Source organism: Loxodonta africana, chromosome 18 (genome assembly GCF_030014295.1).
Source record: "Loxodonta africana isolate mLoxAfr1 chromosome 18, mLoxAfr1.hap2, whole genome shotgun sequence".
Taxonomy (NCBI): Eukaryota; Metazoa; Chordata; class Mammalia; order Proboscidea; family Elephantidae; genus Loxodonta; species Loxodonta africana.
The window spans coordinates 34,721,770-34,740,200 of record NC_087359.1 but is presented as its reverse complement, the minus strand read 5'-3'; the positions used below and the strand labels follow the sequence as shown (position 1 = coordinate 34,740,200).

At 47.0% G+C, this 18,431-nt stretch overlaps 1 protein-coding gene across 1 annotated transcript; it reads right to left on the bottom strand.

Moving 5' to 3' along the window:
• Positions 1 to 7,563: 7,563 nt before the first annotated feature.
• Positions 7,564 to 16,226, bottom strand: KRT32 (keratin 32). Its single transcript, XM_064270377.1, has 7 exons — positions 15,744 to 16,226; positions 15,001 to 15,083; positions 14,681 to 14,837; positions 11,915 to 12,076; positions 11,703 to 11,828; positions 9,989 to 10,209; positions 7,564 to 8,694 (listed from the first exon to the last, which is right to left on the bottom strand). The coding sequence occupies exons 1-7, from the start codon at positions 16,224 to 16,226 to the stop codon at positions 8,562 to 8,564; spliced, it is 1,365 nt and encodes a 454-aa protein (XP_064126447.1). The 3' UTR covers positions 7,564 to 8,561.
• Positions 16,227 to 18,431: the final 2,205 nt, after the last annotated feature.

Genomic DNA, 18,431 nt, shown 5'->3' with positions numbered 1-18,431 from the left:
CAGGACAGGTCTGTATGTGTCCCATGAGCAGGTTGTGAGCCAGACTTTCAAGACTCACTGTCCGTAGATCCCCTTGTTAGGCCTCATTTGTGAGTTGAGTCTCATCTGAACCACCCACCCTCCACCCAGCAACAGGGCATGTACGGTCATTTGTCCTACACTTGGGCAGTGTTAGACCAGTGAGTCCTGGTCATGGTACTCAGTGACAGTCCCCAAGTGCAGGTGACCCAGGCAGGCAGGACTGAATTATTTCATTCTTTCTCTCCACCGAGATAGTTTTCTTTCAGGGCTGACTAGGCAGAATTGAGGCTTTATTCTTTTTTTTTTTTATTTATTAACTTTTATTAAGCTTCAAGTGAACATTTACAAATCCAATCAGTCTGTCACATATAAGTTTACATACATCTCACTCCCTACTCCCACTTGCTCTCCCCCTCTTGAGTCAGCCCTTTCAGTCTCTCCTTTCGTGACAATTTTGCCGGCTTCTCTCTCTCTCTATCCTCCCATCCCCCCTCCAGACAAGAGTTGCCAACACAATCTCAAGTGTCCACCTGATATAATTAGCTCACTCTTCATCATCGTCTCTCTCCTCCACCGCTGACCAGTCCCTTTCATGTCTGATGAGTTGTCTTCGGGGATGGTTCCTGTCCTGTGCCAACGGAAGGTCTGGGGACCATGGCCGCCGGGATTCCTCTAGTCTCAGTCAGACCATTAAGTCTGGTCTTTTTATGAGAATTTGGGGTCTGTATCCCACTGATCTCCTGGTCCCTCAGGGGTCCTCTGCTGTGCTCCCTGTCAGAAAAGTCATCGATTGTGGCCGGGCACCAACTAGTTCTTCTGGTCTCAGGATGATGTAGGTCTCTGGTTCATGTGGCCCTTTCTGTCTCTTGGGCTCTTAGTTGTCGTGTGGTGAGGCTTTATTCTCATTAAAACCAAAAAACCAAACCCATTGCCATCGAGTCGATTCCGACTCATAGCAATCCGATAAAGGAGGGTCCATTTCTCTTCAGGCTGTGCTCTCAGCTCTGCCACTCACTAGCTGTGCACCCAGAATAAGTCAGCTGCCTCTCTGGTCCCTGGTTCTTCATCTGAAAAAGCAAGCTCTGGAACAGCCCATGTGCTCAAACTTTTTTGACTACAACCTAAGTGAGAATTACATTTTGCATTGCAATCCAGGACACAGATGCATAAATGCTGAGACCCAAATTTCATATAAAAATACTTATGTTTTCTATTGTGTTTCTTTCTCACAATCTCTAATGCTGGTCAAAGCCCACTAATAGGAGTGGGAAAAAAAAAAAAAACTAAACTCATGGCTGTCGAGTCGATTCTGACTCATTAAAAAAAAGAAAAAACTTTTTTTTAATGACTCATTACGACCCTATAAACGTAAAATTTAAATGTAAAATGACTTTACAGACCATTAATGAGTCATAGCCATCATTTTGAAAACTCTGGACCAGATGCTTCCTGTAACTCAGTGAAATAACCTGACAACAGTATGATCCACACTCAATACGCAACTTCATTTCACTTATTGACCAAGAACCAAGAGAGAGAGTTGTGGTTTCTCAAGTGCTAAAGAAGGAAAGTGACCTCACCCAGAAAACTCCTTGAAAATCAAAACACAGGCCAAGGTCATGTGAAGCTGCAGAGCCACAAAAGCACCCAGCTTGATGAGACCGATGAGCCATTTGCAAGGAGGGCATGAGAAGAATGCCCCACCCTCAGCATAGGTGAGTCTCTCGTGTCCCACCTTCTCACCTGCATGGACAGGAGGGTCCATACCGACCCAGTGTGCAGGATCCACTGCTGCTCTAGGAGCCCGTTATGCACCAGCAATGGGAACAGGTGCAATACACAAGCTTTCCCCCATGAATCCTCATTTCTGCCACCATCAGAACACCCCATTAGTCAGTTATTCAGTCTCATCGGTAGGGCCTACCTCATCAAACACAGGACTAACTGCCTCTGGACTCCTTTTGTTGCTAAAAGAAATGCTTTATGTTATCTCTTTAAGAATACCTTACTGAGAAGTTAAGCTCTGTTCCCCGAGTGACCATCTGGTGTCTCTCTAGAAGTGGCGTTGCCATTAAGATAAATGGTTCGCTCAGCCATTCCCTTGTCAGAGAGAGCGAGCAGACTTCACTGAGTGTGGAGACCCTAGTCCCAGGGCAGGAGCCTCCAGTGAGATTGAGCAGTGGAATCAAGGGGGGTTAACTTATTAGAATGGAGTCCCTGGATGGCACACATGGTTAATTGCTTGACTACGGGCCAAAAGGTTGGTGGTTCGAGCCCGTTCAAAGGTGCATCAGGAAAAAGGCCTGCCAATCTGCTTCTGAAAGGTCATAGCCTAGAAAACACTGTGGAGCAGTTCTATTCTGCACACATGGGGTCACCATGAGTCAGAATCAACTTGATGGCAACACCAACCACCACCGTTTATTAGACCAGAAGGAAACTTAGCTAATCCTTCCTCATGCATGCTTCCACTGGGGATGAGAGAGGAGCTGTAAGTCCCTCAGGGGCACAGAGCAAGTCAGAACAGAGCTGGAACCCCTGATTAGGAGGGCTCCTGACTTCAGCGCATTCTCTTTCCTCTACACCAGGATCAGCAAACTTTTTCTATGAAGGGCTAGTGGTAAATATTTCAAGCTTCGTGGGCCATACAGTCTCTGTCACACCTACCCAACTCTGCCACTGTAGTGTAAAAGCAGATATAGCCAATATATAAACAAATGACCTTAGCTATGTTCCAATAAAACTTTATTTACCAAAACAGACAGCAGCTGGATTTGACCGATGAGCCTAGTTTGCTGGCACCTGCTCTGCAAAGCACAAATGAATGAGGACTAAAAACTGGACCTCCTCAGACCAGGTCTGCTCTGGAGCTGGGGGGCTAGGGCAGAGGGAGAATACCAGGAATACTAGGCAAGGGAGATCCAGAAGGCCTGGACGTGGCCTCAGACATTGTACCTGCTGCTTTGCCAAGACATTAAGACCAAGACTGGAAGGCCATCCAGGTGTTCCTCAGGCCTGGAGCAAAACTGCACTGTCTGTGTTTTGTTGTTGTTTCTGAAACTTGGGCTTCAGTGTGACTTAGAGAAGTGACTCAGCTGCCATTGTTATGGGAAAAAAAAAAAATCTGAAGAAAGGGGGGAACTTGTTGCCAAAGCAGATTTTCTGTGACCGACATTTATCAGGCACTTATCATCTGCCAGGGATCATGATACGCACCTTCACTTGCCTGATGCCCCCACCACATTGAGGGGCAGGTTAAATTCTCCCTATTTCTACAGCGATGGCAACTGAGCCACACAGAGATTAAGACGCTTGGCTAAATTACACAGCATGTTAGTAGCAGAACTGAGATTCTAGCCCAGGCTCCTTGAAGTGAAAGCCACTAACCTTTCCCATTACTCTAAGATGCTCGTTTGTATGTTTGTTTGCTTGTTTCTGGCTAAAAAAAAAAAAACAACAACCAAACCCCTTGCCAGAGTCGATTCCGACTCATAGCAACCCTAAAGGACAGGGTAGAACTGCCCCATAGAGTTTCCAAGGAGCACCTGGTGGATTCGAACTGCCGACCTTTTGGTTAGTAGCCATAGTACTTAACCGTTACACCACCAGGGTTTCCGTTTCTGGTGAAAGGAGATGACTATTTGGAAATAAACCTATCTTGGCCAGTTGTTCAAAAAGATAGACATCAGATGGTCTTAGGAACTTTCTGTTTAGCAAAATTGAGATCATTGCATTCATGTGTTAAAATTTGCAAACACAGAAAGAGAATTATTCTATTATTAACAATTTCCACACTTACAGCCTGGAAGTAGCATATCCTTTTTTTTTGATGATGTCGTAAGAAGCTTTCCCAATAATGGAGAGGAAAAGATTCATTCAGCACTATTCAGAGTCTACTCATTGCCCCCATCTCCCAGCCACTGAGCCCGACTCCTAGACCTTTCTCTCTAGAAGCCATTGCCCTCTGGCCACGCTTCCCTGGAAGCCAGTTCTGCCCAGGTACCCCCTCATTCCCAGAAAGGTAGGCCGAGGTGCCTTGCTCTAGGGCCATGAGTGGCAGGCCCCAGGCCCAGACTCTTCCATATTCTTGGGGAAAGTGGTATCTTTGCAATCCTGGTCCCTTCTTTCCCAATCCCCGTGTGGAGAGCACCCCTGCTACCTGTAGGAGTTTCTCCCAAACATCAAACACATCAGAGGTTGTATTGGATTTCAATGACCCTGCCTGTGTTTCCCTATAAACAGGAGACAATTAAATCCAAATGCTTTGGCAGAGGATGGGGTTCCTGTGAGAATCCTCATGTGTGGAGCACTAGGTCCAGATCCCGGGAGGTGCTGGTGCTGGTGGGACATAAATATCTTCTTTACTCCTGTGGCTCCCTTGTCCATCAAATAAGAGAGACAGGCTAGGCAGGATGATAGCTCCAGGCTCCTCTAGCTCGGAAGTACCGGTAAGTCTAGACTCAGAAGATAGTGGCCATCCATTGCCAGAAGGGCGTGGCACTCCTGGCCTGGAGCAGTGGGGTTTGATTTCCTACAAAATGCCTTAACAAGCATTTGGGTGGTCAGACAAGTCTAGGCAAGCCGGAGTGACACACAGGTGTGGAAACGGAGTTGGAATGCTGGGGAAAGAAGAGCCTGAGGAAGGCCCCAGAGGGCCCAGGGGCCTGGTCTCCTGGCCTGTACCGCCTGCGTGACTGCTCAGTGTCTGCTTGGCTCTCAGTCACAGCCTGAGGTTTGGGCTCTTACTGAGCCAGCTGCCTGAAGGATGAGGAGAATCTGAGTGTGGTAGTTGCTGGTTCTTTTTTAAAGGGGAACTATATCCCCAGGAAAGAGTATCAGCATCTCCAAGAAAACGTCTGTAAGAAAAATGGAAGAGGAAGATGGGAGGGAAATATTTATTAGCCTGAAATAATAATAAACCTTGGGTGCTTGGGAAAAGCCTACAGAGCTCAGAGACATCCACTGGGCTTGGAGTCAGAACACTTGGCTTCAACTTGCATCTGTTTGTTGCGTGTCTGTGAGCAGCTCTTTCCATCTCCCTGGGCCTTAGACAGAAACCCTGGTGGTGTAGTGGTTAGAGCTATGGCTGCTAACCAAAAGGTTGTCAGTTCAAATCCACCAGACGCTCCTTGGAAACTCTATGGGGCAGTTCTACTCTGTCCTATAGGGTTGCTATAAGTTAGAATCTACTTGACTGCAATGCATTTGATTTGGGTTTTGCGGGGGGGGGAGGCGGTGGGCAGCCTTAGACTTCTAGTCTGTAAGATGGAGGGAGGAGGAGGAGATGGGAGAGCCCTGAGCCAGATCATCTGTAAGGCTCCCTCTGGTTCTGACAGGGTAGGACAGCACTGACCAATATGCTTTTCTGCAGTGATGGAAATATTCTATATCTGTATTGTCCAGCATGGTACCACCAGCCACATGCGGCTGTTGAGCACTTGAAATGTGGCTAGTGCAACTGAGGAACTAAATGTTTTAATTTCATTTCGTTTTACTTCATTAAAAATTAAATAGCCACATGTAGTTAGTGGCTACCATATTGGACGGAACAGGTCTACAGTTCTAGAACCAAAGATTCAGTTCCGTTCAGTCTTCTGTGTTTATCAGACTGAACACATTCTAGAAAAAAATTTGCACAGGTGTTGAATTTAAGAAGGATTCTTGGTTGGCACTCAGCTGTTAGAAAATCCAGTTAGCCAGAAGCCCCTCTCTTTTGGCATTCCAGCTCACTGAAGTTTCAACACCCCTCCACACCCACCCCAGAAGCACAGTTTGCTGAGCGGAGTGTATTTGTGTCTCCTCCATCAGACTAATGACCTTGTCTGCCAGACAGGCATGTGGGATCGTGTCCGGAGAGCCTCCAGGCAGCTTCAGGATCTGATCCATTTTTCATCACTTCTTGGCAAAGCCAGAGGGCAGATACTTAATAGAAACATCACTTCAGCTCATTAAGAACTATGTGTTTGGAGGGTGAGGTTCAGAAAGGCGTACAAGATTCCCGTTCTTGTCTCTCACCTCTTTCCCACCATGTCCTGTCAGCTGCCAAGTCAGGTCAGGTCCTTCACCATGTCTCTCAAACCGACCTCTTATTTTTCCATTCTCATTGTCATTGCTTTAGTTCAGGCCTCCGTTAGCTTCTTCCAAAGACTCTTCAATAGCTTTCTCTCTAGTTCACAGCCATCGTGTTGATGCTCCTTGGTTAAACTTCCTAAAATATCACTCTGATCATGTCATTCTTCGGCTCAAATCCTCCAGCAACCCTCCCGCCACCTTCTGGATGGAGTCAGGCTCTTCATCTTGGTACCCGAGGCCCCCCACAGTCTGATGCTTCCTACCGTTTGAGCTTTGTTTCCCGCCAGTCTTTCACAGGAGTCTGCTGCTCTAGCCAGGAGGACCACACAGGCCTCCTAGCTATAACTTCTGCTTCCCCTTCAAATATCTCTGTCTCCCCACAGCTTGTATTTTCCTCCATTGACATCCTATTCAACTTTCAAGGCCCATCTCAAATGCCACCATGTATATGAATTCTCTTCTGATCCCTCCAAGCTAATACTTTCTCCCAATCTTCGTTAGCGTGTGCTATCGATAGGTAGGAATTTGGCAGGATAGCAGGGTAGTTGAAATAATGCTAGACCCAGCTAGACCTGGGTTCAAATCTGTGTCCTTGCATGTAACCTTGGACAACTGACTTAACTACTCTCTGTGTCTCAGTTGCCACATCTCTAAATGGACATGATGCCTACAATACAAGGTGGTCATGAGAATTGCATATGTTAATTTATGTAACATGCTCACCACAGTACCTTGTGCATTATAAGCACTCATTAGTGGTAGAATTTTCATTATTGTTATTTTTATTATATGCCCCTTTATTGAGAAAGGAATTAGTCTTAGCTCCTTCTCTGATAGTAAGCATCTGAGGAGGGACCCAGCTATAGTTTGCTAATAGTAAGGACTCTGAAAATGAATTGGCTAAACATCTCTAGAGCTTGAAGGCCTGGATTTGAATCCTGGCTCCACCTTTGGTAGCCGTATGACCTTGGAAAGTTTCTTAACCTCTCTGGGCCTTAATTCCCTCATTTGTAAAGTGGAGAAAATAATGGTACCTTTGACATAGATGGAAACCCTGTTGGTGAAGTGGTTAAGAGCTATGGCTGCTAACCAAAAGGTCAGAAGTTTGAATCCACCACTGCTCCTTGGAAACACTATTGGGCAGTTCTATTCTGTCCTATAGGGTCACCATGAGTCAGAATCAACTTGGCTGCAATGAGTTTTTATCGACATAGATTGTGAAAGGATTAAATGAGGCATTATTAACAGGGTGTGTACATCAGGTAAATCTGCTACAAAAGACCACCTTAAAGTTTTAAAAAGCAAAGCTATCACTTTGATGACTAAGGTGTGCCTGACCCAAACCATGGTCTTTTCAATCACCTCGTATGCATGTGAAAAGCGGACAATGAAAAAGGAAGGCAAAAGAATTGATGTATTCGAATTGTGATGTTAGAGGAGAATTTTGAATATGGTATGGACTGCCGGAAGAATAAATTATTCTGTGTACTGCCGGAAGAATAAATCAATCAATCTTAGGAGAAATACAACCAGAATGCACCGTAGAAGTGAGGATGGCAAGACTTCAGCTCACTTACTTTGGACACGCCATCAGGAAACACCAATCACTAAAAACGAACATCACGTTTGGTAGAGGGTCAGGAAAACGAGGGAAACTCCCAGTGAGATGGATTGACACGATAGCCACAACGGTGGACTCAAACATACCAACAACCATGAGGGTGGCACAGTATTGGGCAACATTTTGTTCTCTATACGCAAGGTTGCCATGAGTCAGAGTCGACTGGATGGCAACTGACAACAACAACAAATGCAGAGCCTGGCACCTAGTAGGTGAAGATTTTTGAGTGAATGAATGATCCCATTGTACCAGCTGTAATGAGGTTTAAGGGTGGGTTTTATTCTCAGTTACAGTGGTTTGGCCTAAGTTTCTGGCATTATTATCTCCCTTTATTCTTTTATTACTTGGCTCTGGACCAATTACCTGGTTTTAACTGGTTTATGGCATGTGGGCCTTTTTAATGAAAGCCTCTCAAGCCTATGGAAGCAAAAGGGACATAAAAAATAAATCTAGAATTTGGCCACATTCCTCTTGATCCCACCTGAGTAGAATTGGCTTGAGGATACAGCAGCATAAGTGACAAAACAAGAGAAAGCCGTATTTGCAGGGCCACTGAATAAGGCTTTATTTGCCAATTGACTTAGAGCACATGCTCTTTGAGGCAGAACAACCAACCAGAAACATCCCCAGAGAGCAGTTCACCCATGGGAACAGAAGAGAGGAAGGTTCTAAGTGATGAGGGCTAGTGCACCCTGGAGCATCAGGGCACCTTGCAGGCATCCACTTCCTGCTTCCTGCCCGAGGTCTTCCTTGCTGGTGGGAAATGGCCCTGCTCTGTTGGTGGCCCCAGAACTGTGGTCAGGCCCAGCCTGAGGAGGCACCAGTTCTTCTGAAGCGCTAAGGAACTTCAGTAGTGGCCTTGGGGACCAGGCATGCAAGGCACACAGACGGTGCGAGGCACACAGATGGTGCGGGGCACACAAGGCTGGCAGGGTGCACAAGGAGGACAGGAAGGAGTGGAGCATGGGTTACAGGGCAACCTGTGGAAGAAAGCCACATTTGGGGCAGAATTAGAAGAGAAGCCCAACTCCACAATTCTACCCCTGGGTGCCTCTCAAACCCATTCCCTGCACGCCTTCTCCACCTAGCTTCCCTGGTCCCAGCCTCCGTCATCTTTGTCTGTGCTGCCCCAACGGCCTCCTCACTAGTCTCTCCAACCCCACGGTTGCCCCTCGTAACTGTTGTCAACATAATGACCAGAGTGATCTTCTACAAACATACATCTAATCATGTCCCTCCCCTGCTTAAAATCTTCCATGGTTCTCATTTTCACCTGGGATAAAGAGACGTTTCCTTAACACAACCTGCATGGTTCTGCATCACCCTGCTACCATCTCTGGCCCCAGCCTTACCTCATAGCTCTGTTGCTGTCTGAGTTTCAGGCAGTCTGACCTTCTTCTAGTTCCTCCGTAGACCATACTGCTCAGATCACAGGGCGTATGCCCTGTTTCCTATTTCTAGAACACCCTTCCCTCCCCACTCACCTAATCGATTTCTTCTCTTTCTTCAGAGCTCAACTCAACTGTTACATCCTCCTTGAAGCTTTCCCTGATTTCTCTACATCAAATCCCTCTGGTAGCACTCCTGGTACCATCTACCTCCTTCCATAGCAGTTCTGGTTACTCTCTTCTGGTCTGTCTCACCTACTAAGGAGTGAGGTCCAAGCAGGGCTTCAGAGCCAATTGTTCATGGGGCCAAACCTCTGCTGAGAATTTGCGTTCTGAGAATTTGCATTTCTAACAAGTTCCCAAGTGATGTAAATGCTGCTGGTTAGGGACCAATTCTGAGAGCCACTAGTAGAGCAAACCCACCCAAACCCATTGCCATCGTGTTGATTCTGACTTACAGCGACCCTATAGGACAGAGTAGAACTACCCCATAGGGTTTCTGAGGAGCAGCTGGTGGATTTGAACTGTTGAGTTTTTGGTTAGCAGCCAAGTTCTTAACCACTACGCCACCAGGGCCCGGACTAGTAGAGCAGTGCTTCTCAAAGTTTACTTTACATAAGAATCCCCTGGGGATCTTGTTAAAGTATAGATTCTGATTCAGTATATCTGGAGTGGAAATGCAAATTCTCAGCAAGGGTTCCAACCAGAATGAGCCTGTTTGAAACCCTGGATCCAAGAGGGGAGCAGCCATGTCTGTGAGCCCACCCTGTGCCCTGACACTGTTAGGCATATAGTAGGCACTTGATAAGAATGGCACTAGGTTTTGATAAGGATGTGTCCATCCTCGCAAACATCTCTCCGTACAGCCTCAGCTGAGCCCACGTACTTGCAGTCCTCACTCTCCAGCAGACCCCGGTATGTGTTGATCTCACACTCCAGCCGGGCCTTGACATCCAGCAGCACCTTGTACTCCTGGTTCTGACGCTCCAGGTCACAGCGGATGTCAGCCAGCTGGGTCTCCACATTGGTGATCACGCACTGCATCTGGGACAGCTGAGAGCTGCAGCGGGCCTCCGTCTCGGTCAGCATATTTTCCAGAGAGCCCCTCTACAGCAAAGGAAAGACAGGCAGGCTCCAGGTTATGGGCGAGACCCATTCCTAAGTCTGTCTTCAAGTTGAATTTGTAGGTAAGTTGAAACAGGTATATATGGTTCTTATTTAGCGTCAGTCAAATGTCTGTCTTAGTATATATTTTACCTTTCTATGCACATAAACTCAAACTCACCAGCTGCTCCATGGGAGAAAGATGTGGCAGTCTGCTTCCATAAAGATTTACAGCCTTAGAAACCCTATGGGGCAGTTCTACCCTGTCCTATAGGTTCATTATAAGTTAGCATCGACTTGACAGCAATAGGTTTGGTCTGTTTTGGGGGTTTGTTTTTTTTAATGCATATAAAACCCTTAAGAAACACTTCCAAACCATGCCAGTGTTTTCATGAGCATCATGAAGTAATACATGTGTTTGTTATCACAAACATTGTATTTGACTCAAATTTTTAATATAATAGGCTTTTTTTAGCAGTCCATTCTTAAGTGCAAGTTGTCCTTAAGTCGGGTGTTGGTAACCCAGGGACTGCCTGTACGTAACTCTGAGAGGTGGAGCTGTTTTCCATGGCCTAATTCTGACAGGATCTGCAAGAGCCAAGTCTTTCTTTGAAGCTGGGAATGACCCTTCCCTACCTAAGTGACTGTAGAAACTGAAGCCCAGCAAGGTTAAGTGACTCGTTCAAGGCAGGGCTTTGAATGGTTCATTCAATTTGAACCCCTGCTGAGAATTTGCATTTCTACTCCAGATATACTGAATCAGAAGCTACCTTTTAATAAGATCCCTAGGTGATTCTTAAGTACTCATAAAAGAGTTGTGACTGGTGAGTCTTATATACTAATAAGAATCACCTGGGGATCTTGTTAAATTCTCAGCAGAAGTTCAAAGTGGAATGAACCAGTTGGAAACCTTGGTTCAACGTTAAACAGCTGGTAACAAACAGAGCCAGGGTTTGACCCCAAATCAAATACTAAATCCCTTATTCCTTCTACAGCCTTAGTCTGACTCAGGCTTTGGATCTGAGGTTCAGCAAATATACCTGCCCCACAGCATCACTTAGGACAATGGTTCTCAACCCTGGCTGCACATTAGAGTTACCTGTGAGCTTTTTTAAAAAATATCCCATGCCCAAGCCCACTTTCAGAGATTCAATTGGTCTAGAGAGGAACCTGGGCTTCGGGAGTTTTAAAAGCTCCACAGGTGAGTTTGAGAACTACAGGTTTAGGGCAGGCTAAGCAGAGAACAAGTCTTCTTGGGGGGCTGAGTTTGGCAATAACGGCAGTGTCCCCCTAACCCAGGTCAGATTTGAAGCATGCCCCTTTTATCTCTGAGCTGGATGTTGGGAGAAAACTGCCTCCAGGAAAGACCATCTGGGTGAGCATTCATGGTGGCTGAAATCTGGGCCTCCTCTTCCTCCTTCATAGGTGCCTGCACCTACACTCAGAGCCACCTGACTCCGGAGCTGGGGCAGAGGGGCCCACCGAGCAGCACTCACCAGGCTCTGCTGGGCCTGTAGCTCGATCTCCAGTGTGTTGACCGTCCGCCTCAGATCAATGACGTCCGACTGGTAGCTCTGAAGCTGCTCGCAGCTCGTGGCCACCTGCTGGTTAAGCTCCTCCATCTGCAATGGGGAGGGGCGATGGACAGGAGAAGTTGGGGTGCCCTCTCAGGGACACTGGGAAACCAGCCCACCTGCAAGAGGCCCACCTGTGTGTTGAACCATTCCTCCACGCCCTTGCGGTTGGTCTCCACCACGGTCTCGTACTGACACCGCATCTCTTCCAGCATCCTGTTCAGATCCACTGGGGGTACAGCATCAACCTCAATGTTAAGGCGGTCCCCAAGCTGACATCGAAGGGTACTGACTTCCTGAAAATGTACAAGAGCCCCAGGCAGATGTGAAAGTCACACAATCCCAGGCCATCTCCCAGGAAGACATAAAAAGATGGAAGAGGGATGGCTAGAGAATCTTAGCATTAGAGGGAAGCTTCGAGGACTCCAGACCACTGTCTTACAGTGTCTCAATGGTCTACCAGTTTGGAAAGTGCTTCCCAACAGAAACACCTCCTGTTGCTTTGGCAGAAGCCAAGAGCAGCGTCAGGGTGCTTGTTTGACCCATTTGAGCTAAAATAAGAAGTCTGTGCCCTAGTTTAAAGTCAGGAAAGGTGTGCACCAGGATTGTACTCTTACACCTTACCTATTCAATCTGTATGCTGGGCAAATAATACGAGAAGCTGAACTATATGAAGAAGAACGGGACATCAGGACTGGAGGAAGACTCATTAACAACCTGCATTATGCACATGACACAACCTTCCTTCCTGAAAGTAAAGAGGACTTGAAGCACTTACTAATGAAGATCAAAGACCACAGCCTCAACATAAAGAAAACGAAAGTCCTCACAACTGGACCAATGAGCAACATCATGATAAACGAAGAAAAGGTTGAAGTTGTCAAGGATTTCATTTTACTTGGATCCACAATCAACAGCCACGGAAGCAGCAGTCAAGAAGTCAAAAGACACATTGCATTGGGTAAATCTGCTGCAAAGGACCTCTTTAAAGTATTGAAGAGCAAAGATGTCATGTTGAAGACTAGGGTGCACCTGACCCAAGCCATAGTATTTTCAATCGCATCATATGCATGTGAAAGCTGGACAATGAATAAGGAAGACCAAAGAATTGATGGCTTTGAATTGTGGTGTTGGTGAATAATATTGAATACACCATGGACTGCCAGAAGAACGAATAAATCTGTCTTGGAAGAAGTACAACCAGAATGCTCTTTAGAAGCAAGGATGGTGCAACCGCATCTTAGATACTTTAGACATGTTGTCAGAAGGGATCAGTCTCTGGAGAAGGACATCATGCTTGGCAGGTACAAGATCAGCAGAAAAGAGGAAGACCCTCAACGAGGTGGATTGACACAGTGGCTGCAACAATGGGCTCAAGCATAACAACGATTGTAAGGATGGCACAGGACCAAGCAGTGTTTCGTTCTCTGTTGTGCATGGGGTCGCTATGAGTCAGAACTGACTCGACGGAACCTAACAACAACAACATGCCCTGGCATTCCCAGCGCACCCTCCCAGCCTGTGTCCATCTGGGGAAAGAGGGCAATGGGAACTTGTCTTTACTTAGTTCAAGGCCCAAGTTAGAGCGGGCACCTCCCCAGGCTTGGCTGCCAAAGAGAGAACATTGTCACTGAGATTACAGAGTGTGTGATAATGCCTTCTTGGTGCGGTTCCCAGTTCTCTGACTGAAGTAGGATGAGTCAGGCTACTGCCCTGCTGGGTGCCTTAGGGTGCTCAGTGAGGACGTGGCGACTGACTATCACTCTACACTTAAGTTTAAGGAAACTCAGCCAGGAGTCCAAGGCACTTGCTCATTCAAACCCCAACTCAAGAGGATGAGAATCAACTCAGGGAAGGAAAAAAAAAATACTATGGTTCAGGTGGGCTTGGCAGCACACAGGTGTCCAAGGCAGAGAGCTTTCCCTCCAAAGAAGAATCAGAAAGTAAAGGGCTTGCCTGTGATTTTCAATTTAAGTATGTAACATACAGAAGTGAGGAAGCAGGAGAAGGATGGAGACAGAAAGAAGAAAACTACTGCAGTTCAACTCTCCCTTAGAGATGAGGTTCCCGCCCCACCCCCACCCTGGCAATCTAGCCTGGCAGAGATGGACAGCCCATTCCATTTGAGTTCCAGAACACAACCTACCTCTGACTCTAGAGTACGTACAACCTTACCTCTAGTATGAGGTTTTCATGAGAAAAGCAAACGTAGTCACTGTGATCACTTGGCAATCATGTTCACCCAGGAAATGCAGAAGGGAAAGGAGCTAGCATTTCTGAGCCCCAACCAAATGACAGGTGTTTCATAACCATGACCTCATTTAATTTTCACGACGACCACATACGATAGTGTTCACGTTTTACAGATGAGCAAACACCTCAGAAATACCTCTGCCAGCCCATGACATGCATGCCTTCCTCCTGCATGCCAACCACCTACTGGCCATCCAGCTGCCTCTCCAAGACCTATCTGCCCAGCTCCTGCCGGCCCAGCAGCTGCTGGCCAACTGGTAACATCTCCAGCTCCATGGGTACCTGTGGCTGGTATTGTGAAGGGTCTTTCAATGGCAATGAGAAGGAGACCATGCAGTTCCTGAACGACCGCCTGGCCAACTACCTGGAGAAGGTGAGGCAGCTGGAGCAGGAGAACGCCAACCTGGAGAACAAGATCCAAGAGGCCTGCCAGTCTCAGGTGCCCACCTTGTGTCCAGACTACCAGTCCTACTTCCAAACCATTGAAGAGCTCCAGCAGAAGGCATTATCACATGTTAAATACATTGGGCAAAGTCACAGAAATAACATCAGGCCTGGGAATTTCAACCTCTGTCTATCCAGCCCCAAAACCCCCACATTCTTTCCACTTTGTTTCCCAGGGCCTTCAGCTTGACTTCAGGGCTCACCTCTTCGTGGTTCTTCTTGAGGCACAGCAGCTCCTCCTTCAAGAACTCCACCTGGGCCTCCAAGTCGGCCTTGCACAGGGTCAGATCATCCAGGATCCTGCGCAGGCCATTGATGTCAGCCTCCACCAGCTGCCGCATGGACAGCTCCGTCTCATACCTACACAAGAACAGGGTCAGGGACTGAGAGGGTAGAGCCAAATACAGCATCTCAGGGAAGGCCTTCAACTGCCAGCACTTTCCAACACTCTGTGAAATGACTGGAAAGCTGCCTCATGTGTGTGCCAGGAGAGAGGCTCCCTCCAGCCCCTGGCCAAACTCACTTGGTCCTGAAGTCGTCCGCAGCCAGCTTGGCATTATCAATGTGCACAACCATCCTGGCATTCTCTGCCCTGGTGCACAGAACCTGTCCAGGATGAGAGGAAGGAAAAGGAACTCAACTAAGACGACAGTAGCAAGGATAGGGTTCTGCCCTGCAGCCATCCTGCAGAACCCCTCTTCCCTGGAACTCTGGCGGCGGATGTTAAGTGAACTGCTAGTCCTGGGAGAACTTCAGTTTTTTGTTTTTTTTAAGCACCTGGGTCTTCATAAATTCAATGCCCATTTTTGGATGCAATGAGCAATATGCAAGAGAAAGAGTTTTGTTTAAGTCTGAGGTTATTCACATGACAGAAGAGTCCTTGACACACCCTAACATTTGCTGAAAGCTCACCCCATACCAGGGGATGTTCCAAACACTTCACTTACATCATCTCATTGAATCCTCTTGACAATCCTATTGGGTAAGGACCATTATTATCCCCATTTTGCAAATGAAGAAACTGAGACCTGGAGAAAGGAAGGGACCTTCCAAAGTCACCCAATGAATCTATGGTGGAACTGAGGTTAGAATTCAGGCTTCTTTTCAATGTCAAGGGCTCTGGCTGAGCCCTCAAATTATGAGATTAATCCTATGTCCTAGGGAGGTCGCTTTTCCCTGAATATGGTTTAACAAACAGATCAAAATTGGGAATTCTGGCTATTCTGGATGTCTTCCCAGTGAGTCTGTTCACCTGTTTTCCTTTACCTTCTGCTGGAGCTCTTCAATGGTTTGGAAGTAGGACTGGTAGTCTGGACACAAGGTGGGCACCTGAGACTGGCAGGCCTCTTGGATCTTGTTCTCCAGGTTGGCGTTCTCCTGCTCCAGCTGCCTCACCTTCTCCAGGTAGTTGGCCAGGCGGTCGTTCAGGAACTGCATGGTCTCCTTCTCATTGCCATTGAAAGACCCTTCACAATACCAGCCACACGTACCCATGGAGCTGGAGATGCTACCAGTTGGCCAGCAGCTGCTGGGCCGGCAGGAGCTGGGCAGATAGGTCTTGGAGAGGCAGCTGGATGGCCAGTAGGTGGTTGGCATGCCGGAGGAAGGCATGCATGTCATGGGCTGGCAGATATAACCCAGGTAGAGCTCAGGCCGGCAGCTCACACTGCTGGAGCAGACAGAGGAGGGTCGGGGGCAGCTTTTGACAGAGGCAGGTGAGCTATTGGTGACACAGCAGTTGGATGTCATGTTGAGAGTCCCTCTTCTCCTCAGCTGAGCCTACCTGGATCACCAGTGTCTACAGACCACATCCTGCCTGGGCCTCTTTATACCCTTGCAGTGAGGGGGCTCATGATAGAAAGTCTTCGTGGGGTGGTGTTGATGTTTACACTTAGCCTCAGAGGAAGCTAATTAATTTGTAATTTGGTATCCTATAAGGGGTTCCTTTCCTCATAAAAGTGGCCAAGCTTGTCATTTGGCTAAAGCAGGACACTGAGTTTCTGTTATTGATGTCTAGGGCAGAGCTTCAGGACACATCTTCAAAGGACCAACTCCAGCCTGGGCTCTCATTACTAAGGCTGGGCTGCCAGCCAACCTCAGTGGCCTGGCCTACCGCGCCCCCATCTGTTCCAGCCCTGAGAAAGGCCACAGTTCTGTGGGGTAGCAACTGCTCCTTTTAACGAGAACATTCCCTGTGAGAAGAGACCTGGCCCCTTTAATAAGGAAATGTGTAGGTGGCAGAAGCTACACCGATACTAGAAGTAGTATAAATCCAGGGAGATGGGCGAGATTGTATCCACCCAGGGAGATGGAAAAGAGCCTCTGAGTCTTCCTAACATGCAACGTCTACCCGGCAAGGGGCAGAAAGCAGTATCAGGGAGGAGAGAATAAACTCAAAACACAAACAGGAAGCAAGAGCATCAGGAACCCACTGAGAAAGGGAGAGATGAGAAGCTCACTCCTGGAAAAGCAGAGCAACGTCACAAGCCTCTCTGTGAGGCAGATGCTCTATCTTGACCATCTCTGGCTCCTCACCTGCGATTACCGCAGCACCTCACACACAGTTGCCAGGTATTCGGTTATTGTTTGCTGAACAGACTGGGGTTGAACAAGCTGGAACAAGCTCAACTTTTACTTTCTGAGCTGGCAGTCAGACAGGACTCACTTCAGGACCTTAGAGACTGCAAGCGACACGACTCAGCTCCCTTGAGAAGCCATACTTGCAGTTCTGGGCAGTCCTAAGCCAGGAAATCCAGAGCAAGTGTCTCCAATTATACAAGAAAGTAACATGCTAAACCAGCGATTCTCAGTCCTGGCTGCAATAGTTGTGAGTTCCCACGCTTCATGTTTAATGTGTGTTCGTTATATAGACATTAATTCCTTAATCTCAATACAAGGTCCCTGGGTGGTACAAACAATTTGCACTCTGCTGGTAAATGAGAGGTTGGTAGTTCGAACCCACCCAGCAACAATGCAGAAGAAAAGTTCTGACAATGCGCTTCTATAAAGATTACAGCCAATAAAACCTTATGCAGCAGTTCTACTCTGCAACACATGGGGTCACCATCAGTCTGAATCGACTCAACAGCACAAGACAACAACAACAACAATCTTCTCAGTATAATATTGAGTATAAGTGCTTGTCTTATTTTTTGTGTATTCCCAGAAGTGTTGGTAAAGGGGCAGGAAGGGGAAATTTTCATCCATCACTATTCCCTGACTAAGAAAAGTCAAGATAGAGGTGCTACCTTCTAATTTGCTATGTAAGGAGCCCTGGTGGTGCAATGGTTAAGTGCTCAGCTGCTAATCACAAGGTCGGCAGTACAAACTCACCCAGTGGCATCATGAAAGAAAAGACCTGATGATCTGCTCCTGTAAAGATTACAGCCTAGGAGGCCCTATGGGGCAGTTCTACTCTGTCTATAGGGTTGCTTTGAGTCTGAATCAACTAGACAGCATGCAACAACAACAACAATTTCCTATGTGACCTTGGGAAAGTCACTTTGCCTCTCTGGGCCTCAGTCTCACATGAACTGAAAGAGTGATATTAAGTAACCTCTCAGTTCACTTTGCTTGCAACACCCATTATTCCATAAATTCCAGTACCTTCATTGAGATTAACTGTTTAGAGAAGATGGTGGCATTGGATGGAAGGAGGAGCCTAGCTACTCCTTCTTTCAAACATTTCTAGCAATCCAAAGCAACTGAGGAAGAAAAAAGCCCTAATGCCACGACAGGAACAGTTTAAAACCCACAACAAATGAGAGTTGTGGTATTGGTAATAACAATACCAAGTATGTGGAATGATACTTATTGGAATATACTTCAAAATTATAATGAGCACTGATTAAATGTCTGTAAGTGTCAAGCACTATGCTGCATCCTTGGCATTAATTTATCCATTTATTCCTCACAAAAATCTCCTAAGATAGCTCTTATTGTAACAGAGTATAG

Bases quoted from the DNA above. Each gene is read 5' to 3' on its own strand.
- KRT32 (XM_064270377.1), bottom strand. From the start codon at position 16,226: ATGACATCCAACTGCTGTGTCACCAATAGCTCACCTGCCTCTGTCAAA. The intron at 14,838-15,000 runs GTGAGTTTGGCC...GTTCTTGTGTAG, and splicing joins GCGGACGACTTCAGGACCAA to GTATGAGACGGAGCTGTCCA. The intron at 8,695-9,988 runs GTACGTGGGCTC...TTTCTTCCACAG, and splicing joins CTGGAGAGTGAGGACTGCAA to GTTGCCCTGTAACCCATGCT.